Genomic DNA, 14,011 nt, shown 5'->3' on the forward strand with positions numbered 1-14,011 from the left:
AGCATCACAATGTGCTCAAAGTTATCAAGATACCAAAAGTCTGTAATCACAAGTCAGAGGTTTCAATATGCACTCATAAACATTTCTCATCAAATTCATCCAAGACCAAATTATTTGAGCTTTACTTTTAATTTTATAACTCTATTCTAATGTACATCAACAAATGTCTCATTTATTTGAGTTCTTTTTCTCATAAAGAAGTTGGTGCTTAAACAAAACAAAGCACTCCATTATGTCTCTTAAGGTATGCAAGCAACATCAAAACAAAACAATTTATCTATAGACTGGGATACTTTATGAAATTCTCTTTGCACAAATAAGGATGCATCATGCAGCCTATTATAAACCAGTTAAGATCATCAGTGGCCTGAGCATTGCTTCTCTCTCTGCTGGTGGTCTTCAGTAAGCAAATGACCAGCTGAATCTCAAAAAGCTCAATATTAGTCATAATTAGATTTCAATATACTTGACTGCTTGTGGTCTGATTTCATCCACAAATTTAGCCACACACTTGCTGCTACAACTCCATCCATGATTTCATTTATATGCTAAAGAAGAAATTTAGCAGAGGGAGCATGAATATTGTGTTGAAGGGCTGTTCAGGCACATCCTTAAAGAGTTGATGTTGGTAATGTAGATTAAAGAGTGAGGTTTATTTATGCATTCCACACACAAAAACCATCCAGCAGGCTTCATGACCCACCACTCCACTGAGCTTCCTCCCAGATAGAGAGACCCATTTATAGGGAGCTTCTCTATTACCAGCCTCCCCCTCTTTTTCTCCCATTTACACTAGTTTAAAGCTAACTTTGGGTTCATACTGCAAATATTTAGACACTTCCAAAAGTGTCAAAGGTCAGGCTGCAGGGTCATTAAACAGCAAACACATACAAGCAGCAAAGAAAACATGGCAAAGACATGCACATTTGTGTTGTGACTGCAAACTTGCGATGTTGAGAAGTGTTTATATGAAAAAAAAAAAGCCCTGAATAAATATACAAAATTCACCAATTTCATGGACATTCTGTACAAACTTGTTATACTGTATTACATGTACATATAGGTGGTTCTGATAATGAATAAGTTACAATATTTTAATACATTGTGAAGGACAAGTTATACACATCATAACACTTTAAAGGATAGTTCACCTTAAATGCAAATTCTGTCATCATTTACTCAATCTCATGTTGTTTAAACTCTTATGACTTTCTTATTTCCATGGAACACAAAAGAAGATGTCAGAGAGATTGTTCAGTCTCAGTCACTATTCACTTTCATTGTATGGAAAAAAGATACAGTGAAAGTCAAAGGTGACTAAGACACATTCAGGTTTATACAGCCTTAAAAACAAGACAGTGAGTAAATGATGACAGAATTTTAATTTTTGTCTGAAATATCCCTATAAACTCCACAGGTATCTCTCTAAAGGCACATACCTTCGCACGGCGAAATTCCGCAGGTGAGGATGGTGTGGGAGGACGTCGAGCGGCCCTTTTTAATGCTGCACTTTATACTCTGTGAGAGTGAAGTTAAATAGAATCTCACCACTAAGATTATATCCTTGTCCATTGTGATTATTCAGTGTAGCTGTGTACCCCACCCACACAGAGGTCAATGCCAAACCAAGCAACTTCTCATTGTTCAACATGGCGAAATTCGCCTATCAAGGTTTACCAAACTTGAACTCCACGCAAAATCCATGAAGGGAAATTCTTCACCACCAGAAGTGCATTGCGCAAATTCACAATTTTGCGGATTCGCATTGAATTGCCCGTATTTCGCCTGTGAATATTCGCAGTGCAAAGGTATAAAGGATCTGGTTAAAAAGTTATTTTAGGCCATGCCCAAGACATGCCCATTCAAACCACATTTTCCTCTATAGAGAAGGTTTTATTAGAGCAGAATACCTGCTGATGATTTGTACGCATTCAAGAAGTGATGTCCATGTCTTGGTAACCTCATATGTATGTAGACCTCATACTGTAGACTGCTGCTGTGTGAGACACTTGGACAGACTTCTCTAAGAGATATGACCTCCTGTGCTCAAGGCAAAGTTGCCAACATATACAAAAGAGGAGAAGAGCAAGCAGGCAAACAGCTAATACAAACTAAACAGAAATGGTTTCTAAGCAAACACACTGATTTGACACAGGGAGTCATTCTACTATAATATTTACCCCGACCTGGTCTACAAGCTGAGCCATAACTGTTCCCAAGTTAGTGACTTGACGGAAAACAGTTGGTCCAACATTTTACAATGAACGGATAAACAGCTATTTACTTCCCTATTTGGTTGTGTTTTTAGCCTGGTCCTCTTTAATGTGCTAACATGTTTAGTAGTTGTGCAAAGCACTTAAACAGTTGGAAGAAGTTTACATACACCTTAGCCAAATACGTAGATGGTATTTGCACTTGGTAATTGCATGCATTCAATAGCTTTTCAATCATGAAATGACAGTGTAAATGCCCTCCAACATGCATTTCAGACTGATCACAATCACTTCAAATCTTCAAAAAAAGATGCGACTCGGCACAATGTAAAACAAATATTGCTTTTAGTGCTATTAAGGCACTAAGCTTTGATAACACACATTGTTAATACAGAAATCACTATTTCCAGACAGAGATTAGAAGTAAAGAGGTGGGATTACATTATGACATCCACACAACTGGCTTATGAACTTCTTTTCTGGCAGAATGTCAGAAAATCAAGGCTTTAGATATTGATATAAATTCCTGAATCATCCTGGCCATCCATCCAACCTCCTGTCCACACACTCATAAAATATTTTAGTCTATTTTTTAAGATGCAAAATTGCATCAAATTGAACTGTGCAATGTTGAATTAAATGTAATGAATAAAAACTACAATATTTTGCATACAAAACATTTATATAATTTTATTTTAATAAAGATTACTCAATTAATTTTAAAATTTAAATGCGTAAAACTTAAAATTACTTTTTTTTAAATGTCACAGTTGCTTTAAATAAGCATACATGGCAATATTGATAACATCAAATCTTTGAAAGTTATTCAAAGAGTTTTGTTTCAGTTTTGTAAACTGTTGAAAACTGTATCGTTTTCTGTCTGTGAATAATCAGTACATTTGGATAGACAGAAATTTGATCATTTCTGTCTTTTTCCCATAAAACCATCCCTAAACCAAGCATAATAAATAAATAAATAAATAAAACCTCTGGTTGGTCCCTTTACATGTCAATCAGACGGTCTCCTCCTGTCTAACTGGACAGTTCTTGGCCAGAATAAGCTGCACTGTAAACCAGAGTTTATGCCAACAGTCAAAAGTCTGGCTTCGTGAGACTATAAAAATGTTAATTCTTGACAGGTTTTAATCAAGAGTTCTGAATCATGAAAGAAGAGACTGCCTCTTCAGTGCACACCCAGGGTTCTTTCATTGCTTCTATGTGCCTAAGTGACACACTTATTGCCCACTTATCATCATACAGTCCCATCTTAACTCACCTGCTCTGTAAGTGCCCTGTTATCAGTTAACAGTAGGGATTTAGAAAGAAAAGAGTTTTGACAGGTGCTTGTCAAAATAAAACATAAAATTAATGGACTATAATGTCTAACTTTAACTCTCTCTACTTTTCTCTTTGTTACAGGCATCGTGTGAGCCCACAGATCTGTGTGTGTTTTGGAAACTCTGAGGAGTCTGAGGTGTGTGTTACCCTGTGCTCACCCCTGCTGAGATTCTAATGGGATATGATATTTGTGCTTGTTAAAAACCACATAAAACACCAGGAACTAATGCATTTGAATGTTGGCCTGTTGTGGTGGAGCTCAGTGGAACCTTCTAAGAAAACACCACAGGGCAAAACCCTACAATGTGTTTTATTGAGACAAAATGCTTATGTATTTATCTACATTGCTGTTTCCAGCGGAACATTAGGAAACACAGTGGAAATTATTTTGTTCCTAAGTGAACAGTAAGACAAAATGAGAAACACTGTTAAGAGCTTCTAGATTTCATTCCAAACCTGTGGAATACGAAAGGAGATGTAAGGCAGAATGTTAAAATAGATAACAGATTAATAGATGATAACATTTTGCCTAACATCTCCTTTAGTGTTCTACAAAAGTAAGAAAGTCATACTATTTTGGAACAACACAAGCAGTAAATGATGACAGAATTTTACATTTTTTAGAGTGCACTATCCCTTTCAACATGACATGACATTTTGAAGCCTTTTTCTTTCCATTTCCCACCAACCTCTTCTGATTCAATTTAAATACCCTGCTCTCTTACTGCCCCCTGAACCACAGAGAGTGCTAAATCTCTTTGCTTTGTTTTTAAAAGAGTATTACTCTACTCTGTAGGACATAAGCCGTGTCACAGTTGCATTTTCAGCCCATTCAAAGTGATCCATGCAATTTCCATTAAAAGTGCAGAGGGATCCCCTTACTCCCACTGTGGGCTCTCATTTAAAGAAATCTCCAGTGTTAGAGTTTGTATTGGCAGGTATATATCATTACACTAGGAGTACAATTTCCTCATTCCTGGAAGTCTAGGTATTTTGGTATGCAAAGACAATGTACAGTTAGTGTGATTATGCTTGTGTATAAGGGTGTGTGTTAATGCCACACATCACAGCAGATCAGCACCTGGTGTTGGTTCTAAGGGGTTATGAGGGAAGTTCAGCAATCCTGTTTAATTTAGAACATCCTTCACTGTTTCTTTCTTGTGCTTTCAGAAATGTCCACATCCTGCTGATCTGTGGCCAGCTTTGTGGTTCCCATTATATTGAATCAGATTGAAGGTGGTTTTAGGAACTGTTATAAGAGCCCAGCATGGGACTTGTAAGTCTCTTTACTGTAAATCAAAGAGCTACGCCCCAGTAGGGTCACACAGCCCACAGCTGGGTGTGGAAGATACCATAGGAGGCTCCTGGAATTCCAATATGGGATTACAAGACTTCTTTCTGGACTGAAAACCTCTGGAATTATTTCCTGTTATTACGAATATAACATAATATAACACAGAAATAACGTTTATGTTTTGAAAGCATAAAGCAAATACATCCTATTGCTTGTTAACTAGAGCTTTGGGAACTTATGGGGCTTTTCCACTGCACGGTACGGCTTGACTCGACTCTTCTCGCTTTTTGGGGGTTTTCCATTGTGGAAAGTACCTGGTACCTGGTACTTTTTTTAGTACCACCTCGGTCGAGGTTCCAAGTGAGCCGAGCCGATACTAAATGTGACATCAAAACCCTGCAGATCACTGATTGGTCGAAGAATCGTCACTATCAGCGTCACTGGGTTTGCGACATGGGACATCAACCCGCTAGTTTTAAAGTTAGCAACAGCGATAGCAGTATCATTTGTTCACACGACTTTCGAATTGTAAAAAGAAATGGCTATGCGCAAACCACACCGTGGTCAATAAACGAGGTGCAGATGTTCCTCTCATTAGTAGCCGAGGAGAGGATCCAACGAGAGCTGGATGGGGCGACTCAACTATTACGATCAGCCTATAATCCCACCCACGTTGAGGCTGCACTAAACCGCAGTGGAAAAGCAAGCTCATAAAAGTAAAGCGAGCAGAGTTGAGTCGAGTCGAACCGTAACGTGCAGTGGAAAAGTGCCATTACATTCCTGATGTGAGATAGCATAGTTACAGGAAAGAACAAATTGAGGCCACTTAGCAAGTATATTATGGGATGGCTCTGCAAGGTTATCTTGTGCCTCCAGACTAGTTTTTAAGAAGCCAGTGTTGAATGTTTACCTTTCAAGTAATTGCCAAGGTTATAGCTTTCCTAATGAGCAAAGTCAGTTTAAAGGCAAAATCAGTTCACACAATGTGCAGTTGTTTCCTTAATGTACTACTTTTACCCGATATGACCCTTACAAATGACTTTCATCAGTGTAGCCTAGTGTACAGTATTCAAGTTTATGAAGGGGGTGTTCACCCAGGGCACCATACAAGCTAGAACCGCCATTAGTATAAAGTAATATCCCACCTAATCTCAGTCCCATTAATCACAGATAAAGAGGAGTAAAATGCATTAACAAATAAAAAAATAAAAAAATACATTTGGGCTACACTTTTGCAGCAAAAATGTGTTTTATAGCTGGATAGATATTGTTAGGCAAAATTTTATAGTTTTAATGGAATATTCCGGGTTCAATAAAAGTTAAACTCAATCAACAGCATATGTGGCATAATGTTGATTACCACAAAAATTAATTTAGACTCCCTCCATTCTTTAAAAAAAGCAAAAATCAAGGTTACATTGAGGCATTTACAATGGAAGTGAATGGGGGCAATTTCTGGAGGGTGTAAAGACATAAATTTGAAGTGTATAATTTTATAAAAGCACTTACATTAACACTTCTGTTAAACCTCATGCATTAAAGAGCTGTAAATTTGTTAAGAATGTTAATTTCTACAGTTGTTTTAGGGTTTGTTGACATTACATCGTCATGGCAACGAAATTGTAAAATTGGATATAACTTCATAAAGAAAAGGTTAGTAAGTGATTTTATCACACTAAAATCATGTTAACACGCATACTGTTAACGTCTTTTGGCTATACTTTTGAAACAGTAAGTTTAACGTTTACAGATTGGCCCCATATACTTCCATTGTAAGTGCCTCACTGGAAACCAGATTTTTGCTTTTGTTTAATGAAAAGGAGGGGAAAGTTTCTTTAAATTTAACACTTCAAACTGAAACAGTCAACTTTAATTGCAAGCCCCTGTGCTAGGAGTACTATACCACTTTTATATGCATATACACTATATTGCCAAAAGTATTCGCTCACCCATCCAAATAATTGAATTCAGGTGTTCCAATCACTTCCATGGCCACAGGTGTATAAAATGAAGCACCTTGGCATGCAGACTGCTTCTACAAACATTTGTGAAAGAATGGGCTGCTTTCAGGAGCTCAGTGAATTCCAGCGTGGTACTGTGATAGGATGCCACCTGTGCAACAAGTCCAGTCGTGAAATTTCCTCGCTACTAAATATTCCACAGTCAACTGTCAGTGGTATTATAACAAAGTGGAAGCGATTGGGAATGACAACAACTCAGCCACGAAGTGGTAGGCCATGTAAAATGACAGAGCGGGGTCAGCGGATGCTGAGGCGCATAGTGCGCAGAGATCGCCAACTTTCTGCAGAGTCAATCGCTACCGACCTCCAAAGTTCATGTGGCCTTCAGATTAGCTCAAGAACAGTGCGTAGAGAGCTTCATGGAATGGGTTTCCATGGCCGAGCAGCTGCATCCAAGCCATACATCACCAAGTGCAATGCAAAGCGTCGGATGCAGTGGCGTAAAGCACGCCGCCACTGGACTCTAGAGCAGTGGAGACGCGTTCTCTGGAGTGACGAATCACGCTTCTCCATCTGGCAATCTGATGGACGAGTCTGGGTTTGGCGGTTGCCAGGAGAACGGTACTTGTCTGACTGCATTGTGCCAACTGTGAAGTTTGGTGGAGGGGGATTATGGTGTGGGGTTGTTTTTCAGGAGCTGGGCTTGGCCCCTTAGTTCCAGTTAAAGGAACTCTGAATGCTTCAGCATACCAAGAGATTTTGGACAATTCCATGCTCCCAACTTTGTGGGAACAGTTTGGGGATGGCCCCTTCATGTTCCAACATGACTGCGCACCAGTGCACAAAGCAAGGTCCATAAAGACATGGATGAGCGAGTTTGGTGTGGAAGAACTTGACTGGCCTGCACAGAGTCCTGACCTCAACCTGATAGAGCACCTTTGGGATGAATTAAAGCGAAGACTGCGAGCCAGGCCTTCTCGTCCAACATCAGTGTCTGACCTCACAAATGCGCTTCTGGAAGAATGGTCAAAAATTCCCATAAACACACTCCTAAACCTTGTGGAAAGCCTTCCAAGAAGAGTTGAAGCTGTTATAGCTGCAAAGGGTGGACCGACGTCATATTAAACCCTATGGATTAAGAATGGGATGTCACTTAAGTTCATATGCATCTAAAAGCAGATGAGCGAATACTTTTGGCAATACAGTGTATCTTACACACTGCCTGTTTCATAGCATTCATCATATTTTCTCATTTTAGTGTTTATTTTATTCTCTCATCACTAAATTACAAGATTCTTCCTATGCATTAGGCCTATTTAGGCCTGTTATTTAAGGTTTAGTATATATTTGCTTTAGTCAACAGCTATAAAGAGAAATTGGTTAAACGTGCTCCTTTCTGAGCCTCTTTATCACAAAGTTCTGGCCAATTTGTCTTTCCATTTATGTATACATAGCTACACGTGTTTGAACAACAGCTAGTATTTGTCTTTTTGTCACCTAATTTGTGAAGCTTAGCCTTCTCTGAAAAATCTCCTCATCACAATATTTTTAGTGGTGTAAATATTAGACATATTTAGCCAGCTGGGATTATATTCAATAACATACATCTTCTCAAACCTGGCACTGTCAGAGTTGGTGTCTGTTTCCCAATTTTGTAAATTATTTCCTTCCTCTTGTCTATTTCTGACATGTTTAGTTATCTCTAACCATTGGCTAATAGACATCTTGGAAGGGCCTATTGACACCAGATCATTACCTTGTAAACTTCTAGGAAAGGGCCTCTCATTACCACTACCTTCTCATTTAAACATAGAAAATTGGTGCTCTTTTAAAGGCAAAGGTGATCACACTGAATATTGATTGAGCTTTTTTTATTTTTACTGGACTTTGTATGACATTAAGTGATAAATGAAAACTATTTATGTCATTATTTTTGAAGACATCCTCACTATGCAACATTTTTCACAAGTGCCTAAAACTCTGTATATTTTGCGAAGTGTCTGAAGGTCACAGAAAATGCATTAGCTTCGAGGCACTTCCTCATACTGTAAGTGCTACAATGCTGCATAATTTTTCTCCTCTTTCTCTATGTGCTATTTCCTAATCTTTATATTAGGACAGAGTGGTCTCTATTCTGGAAATAACTTGAATTCCACTGGAAATTAAGATCCTAGATAGGTGTCCTGTCTACATTAGTATGGGCATAGTTTCTCAGCAATTTCAGCATTCCCCCCCTCCCCCGGCATGTAGTGTTGGATCAGGGCCACATGCACTGGGCTTTCAAAGCTTTGAGTCACGGTGACTTAGCAGCTCTGCAAGAGGACCCTAAATGTTTGTCTGTGAGTCTGTAAGAATGTACATACAGCACAGTTGTGAGCACACACAGGCCAGGGTTCAGCCAGAGCACTCATCACAGACATGCTCATTTGTTAAACGTGATCCCTCTTATCTTTACAAGACAGTCCAGCTAATTCAGTGGCCTTGTGGATTGTAAGGTGAGCGAGGTAATGCTCACCGTAACACAAAGACACGCACATTCAGGGATTCAGGCAAACCAATATAAAAGCACCTCCGCAATCAGGTATCAGTTTGGTGATTACGTCTATGAAAAATGTAGAACCCATATATTTTCCTCGCAATTTTTCAGCATGCCTCTGTGGCGCTCTAGTTTACCCTAATCCTCCTTTTGCAGTGTCTTACTCCTTAATTTCACATTATTCAAGGCCTATAACCCTACCCAGATTTTATTAACATGATGAAATTTGCATTGTGACCTTGCTCTGCTAAACATCACCTGACACCACACCACCATAATGTTTTTGTAACATTTTCTTTTCCAGTTAAATGGTTTTAAAAAGTGTAAATTAGTATTTCAAATTGTGTATTACGATTATTGTATTAATATAATAATTATATTAAAACATATTATTATTAATATAATACAAATAATTATATGAAAAATAATATGAATTTTACATATCTGCCATGGACTAGTATGAATTTAATAATAATAATGAATTTACAACACACACACACACACACACACACACACACACACACACACACACACACACACACACATATACATATATATATATATATATATATATATATATATATATATATATATATATATATATATATATAGTTAATTCATACTAGTCCATGGCAGATTTAAAAAGCATCACTAACTTTAGGACATTAATTCATCAAATCTAATAATACAGGGAAACAGTACGAGTTTTACAAAATATTACACTTAATGTATTTATTTTCCAACCATGGAAAAACTGTGACAGCACGTGACAATATTACGTAAAGCCTTTAATATGCTGCATCAGATAAAAATGACCAAGTTAATTATCGTCTTTGTTCATTTTACAGCTAACAGTTCGACGATAAGAACAAACGCAACCGCAGCTCCCACTCTGGCTGCGTAACGTCTGCTTATCTATGATACAGCACTTCAACTTGTCGAGTTCAGTGACCGGTGCGCTATTTAAAGGGGAAGCAACATGGCACGCGCTGTAGTCAAACAGGAATCAGTCGACTGGGAGATGCAGAAGTCCGCAGACAAAAACAAGACCTTTGTTTACACGAAGAAAAGGGGGTATGATGTTACACGCAACCCCCACCTGAACAAGGTAAAACGTAATATGTTTCTGAACTTTTTATCTTTCTTGAAAAACGACATATTGTTTTGACTGTTTGCTCGATACTACGACAGAAGGGCAGTGGATATCAGTTTCGAGAGGAACTAGCCTATATTTAGATTTAAAGGCGCCACACACTCGCCTTGTCCGCGGTAGTTGCTTGTGTCAAAAGCAAGTTCCCTTTTGTAGTTTACAGGTGCTTTTGAACAGACGTGGGCCATTCAAACCATGACGTCCCACCTTCAGGATCAGTACACCAAGTTTTATTCGGTTTCCAGCTAACATCCAATATATAATCCAGATTTACCCACTTAAAGCCACAGGCACTCTCTTATTGGGCCCCTTTGTTTCGATATAACTCAACATAAAAAGTAAAAAATGACCTTTACATTTTACTTTTTAATCTTTTTGTAAGATCAACAACAGCCTCTGTCCAAGGTGCTGATCTACCGTTGTTACAACATTACCTCAAGAAATTGCATTTGATACACGACCAAGATGCTGTAGAGCTTAGATGTTTACTTGTTCATTTGTGGCCGTTTAATACATCTATATGCATTGAATTTAAACATATTAACAGCTTATAAGAAACAATGAAATAAGTTTTTTTTCTTATCAAGTCATTATTACTTGCATAGCACTTTTCACAAGCAGCTGTCCAGAATCATTTCAAAGCAGCTGTCCAGAAAATTATGCTTTAACAGAAAAAAGCTGTAATATAGTAAAGTCTTTGAGTCATAATAGTGCGGTTTAATAATAAAAAACATGATTATAAACTGCGCCTTAAAATAAATAATACAAAGTAATTATTTACAGTACTGTGCAAAAGTCTTAGGCACATAAGATGTTTCACAAAAGCATTTGTCTTAAGATGGTTATTTATATCTTCAGCTTTAGTGTGTCAATAGGAAATATAAATGTTAGACTCCCAAACATTACTTTTGCAAACAGAAGAACAGGGAGCCCTGCAACAGATGTCATGGCCCGCACAGAGCCCCCCACTGAACATCGTGTCTGTCTGAGATTACATAAAGAGACAGAAGCAATTGAGACAGCCGAAACAGATAGAAGAACTGTGGCAAATTCTCCAAAAAGCATGCAACATCCTATCTGCCAACAACCAAGAAAAACTGTGTCCAGGTGTACCTAGGAGAATTGGTGCTGTTTTAAAGGCAAAGGTGGTCACACCGAATATTGATTTAGGTTTTTTTTATGTTTACTGGACTTTGTATGACATTAAGTGATAAATGAAAACTATTTATGGTATTATTTTTGAAGACATCCTCACTATGCAACATTTTCACAAGTGTCTAAAACTTTTGCACAGTACTATATATTTAGATCCCCAGTGAGCAAGCTTAAGGTGACTGTGGCAAGGAACACAAAACTCCATAAGATGTGGAGGAAACCAGGCTCACTGTGGGGGCCAGTTCCCCTCTGGCTAAACAACATGAATATAATGCCAATATTAGTTATTTATGTGTAGTACAAGTCAAGATTTAAAATGAGTAAACTAAGTGTTAGTGGCCAATGTTTAAACAAAAATCTTTTGTATTAACTCAATTCATCCTCTGTGAAGTCCATCGTAGTAGACTGAGGTGATATCTGTCTGGCACAGGTTTCAGTTAGTCGTCATCACTCAGCAACACGTAGCAGTGGGAGTCGGACATCAGGCAGGACCGGATTTGGACATCAGGCAGGACCAGAGCTGGATCTGGCAGGCTCTGGTATCCCGAGGTTAAGACAGGGAAACAAATAGAATAATATTAGCATAGATGCCATTCACTTTAAACAGGATTATAGAATATGAGAACCAATGCAGCAAAACTATGAGTTGATGGATAAATTAGGTGTATGCAAGCCCTTACATTAGATAGCTCACTCTTTTACACAGGACCCTGAAGTGTATTGCTCTTGTCCTATGTTCCCATAATTGTAGGTATTTGGAAGTAAAATCAAGTAGCAAGACCTGCTTTTCCACCTGCTAGCTCAGACCCAATTTATGTAAATTATATTCCAGCATTATGTACACAGGCATTATAGTACAAGCACAGTTTGACTTTTAAAATACTTTCACTCTTTTACTCTTTATCTCTTTTGCAATATGGTAATTAGGTTTTATCTCTCACTGTTTGAGCCCCATTTGTAAATCATTGCCCCTGACCTTGGATCAATTTCTCTTTTGACTTGTTCAGTCATCTGCTGCATGTTCTGAAAGCTGATTGTGTGCGTGTGCGTGTGCACTTATGTTTTCATTAAGAAGACTGTCCTCTTGAACCCTTTGCTTCAGTTTCCCTTGCTGTAATGAGGAGCTATAGTCTGGGCTGATCAAACATCATGTCTCTTGGCACTCTGCCATAGGTCAGGTATCGCTGACAACACAGCACACTGCCTGTCGTTAAGGTTAATGACTCCTAATCTGCAACTATGTGTGTGTAAGAGAGAGAGAATGAGGTCATTTTTTCGATTCAGGTGTGCACTACCAAAAAGTTCTGAATATATATGAATACATAGGGTTAGTTGAGGTATGAAGATCATTCTCCAATCATTTCAGATATGCTGACCCCTGCTAAAACAAAATAACACTTTTCTAGGCCTATAAATTGTGGGTTATGAACTACAGGGACTCCATGCAGGGTTGATAGTGGCTCAGGGGTAGTATTTGTAGCATATGATTTACAAATCACTGGTCTTGCCCAGATACATTAGGTGTTTTAACAGATTAAAGTGTTTTGGTTTCTTGAGGTGTCACTTTAGTATTTACCCTCCATTGTGCCCCTTTCTGTTCTTTAACAAAATCTTGGATTAATGGGCTTCATTAATGCGGCTCCTGAGCCTGTGGTGCTGGAAGTTGCCAGACTGGTGCCACAACTTAAAGCTCATGTGGTGCTTTGGAGTGTTAGTACAATTCTAACTCTTTCAAGTTTTATTATGTGGCTTTCCAGTTCCACCCACGTCCTTCTCTCTAAAGAGCTAAATTCAGTGTTATTGACTTGTTTTGTTGTCAGAGACCAGATTTAATGAGATTAAATAAAATAGAGGCCCAAGCTGTTTGCTCTCCTTTGTTCTCTTGAGAATCAGCCTTTGCTGTCTTTAGAGTCATTATAAGGTAAGAAGATTACATGAAAATTATTAGGCGGTTTAGAGTAAATTTCTGGCACAAAAGGCTATGTGTGAATGCTAATTATATCTCAGCAATTAGTAAAAAGGTAGAGTTTCTGGTTTATTACATGCCAGTTAAAATAGTTTTCTATAAAAACTGCATGGTTTTAAGCATGCTACCTTTAGAGATTATCAATGCATCATACTGTATATGTTGCTAGAACAGAGCATTCTGTGATCTGTGACCAATCCAAGAGCCTTTGAGTAGGTTTGTTTTGCTAACTTTTCATTCCACTCTTGAAAGTCTAATCTTATGCCACAGTTACACAAACCACTACTGTAAAATTGGTTACATATTCAGCACAACCTGCAAAAAACCACTAAGGCATCTCTATTGGACATAGCTACATACAAAAAAGTATCAAATGCCGAATGGTTCTGAGCACGGTG

The 14,011-nt window shown here is 38.2% G+C and overlaps 2 protein-coding genes across 2 annotated transcripts in view; one reads left to right on the forward strand and one right to left on the reverse strand.

Annotated features, from left to right (window-relative positions):
• Nucleotides 1–7,613: 7,613 nt before the first annotated feature.
• Nucleotides 7,614–14,011, reverse strand: part of LOC127453921 (thiosulfate sulfurtransferase/rhodanese-like domain-containing protein 3) — a 255,581-nt gene continuing 249,183 nt past the window's right edge. The window contains exon 5 of the transcript XR_007899472.1: nucleotides 7,614–7,742. The gene's annotated coding sequence lies outside the window, so the exon portion shown is untranslated. The remainder of the gene's footprint in view (nucleotides 7,743–14,011) is intronic.
• me1 (malic enzyme 1, NADP(+)-dependent, cytosolic) overlaps nucleotides 10,285–14,011 on the forward strand; it is a 112,027-nt gene continuing 108,300 nt past the window's right edge. The window contains exon 1 of the mRNA XM_051720699.1: nucleotides 10,285–10,450. Coding sequence (XP_051576659.1) covers nucleotides 10,322–10,450 — 129 coding nt within the window. The 5' untranslated portion in view covers nucleotides 10,285–10,321. The remainder of the gene's footprint in view (nucleotides 10,451–14,011) is intronic.

The sequence above is a fragment of the Myxocyprinus asiaticus genome, chromosome 16 (genome assembly GCF_019703515.2).
Source record: "Myxocyprinus asiaticus isolate MX2 ecotype Aquarium Trade chromosome 16, UBuf_Myxa_2, whole genome shotgun sequence".
NCBI lineage: Eukaryota > Metazoa > Chordata > Actinopteri > Cypriniformes > Catostomidae > Myxocyprinus > Myxocyprinus asiaticus.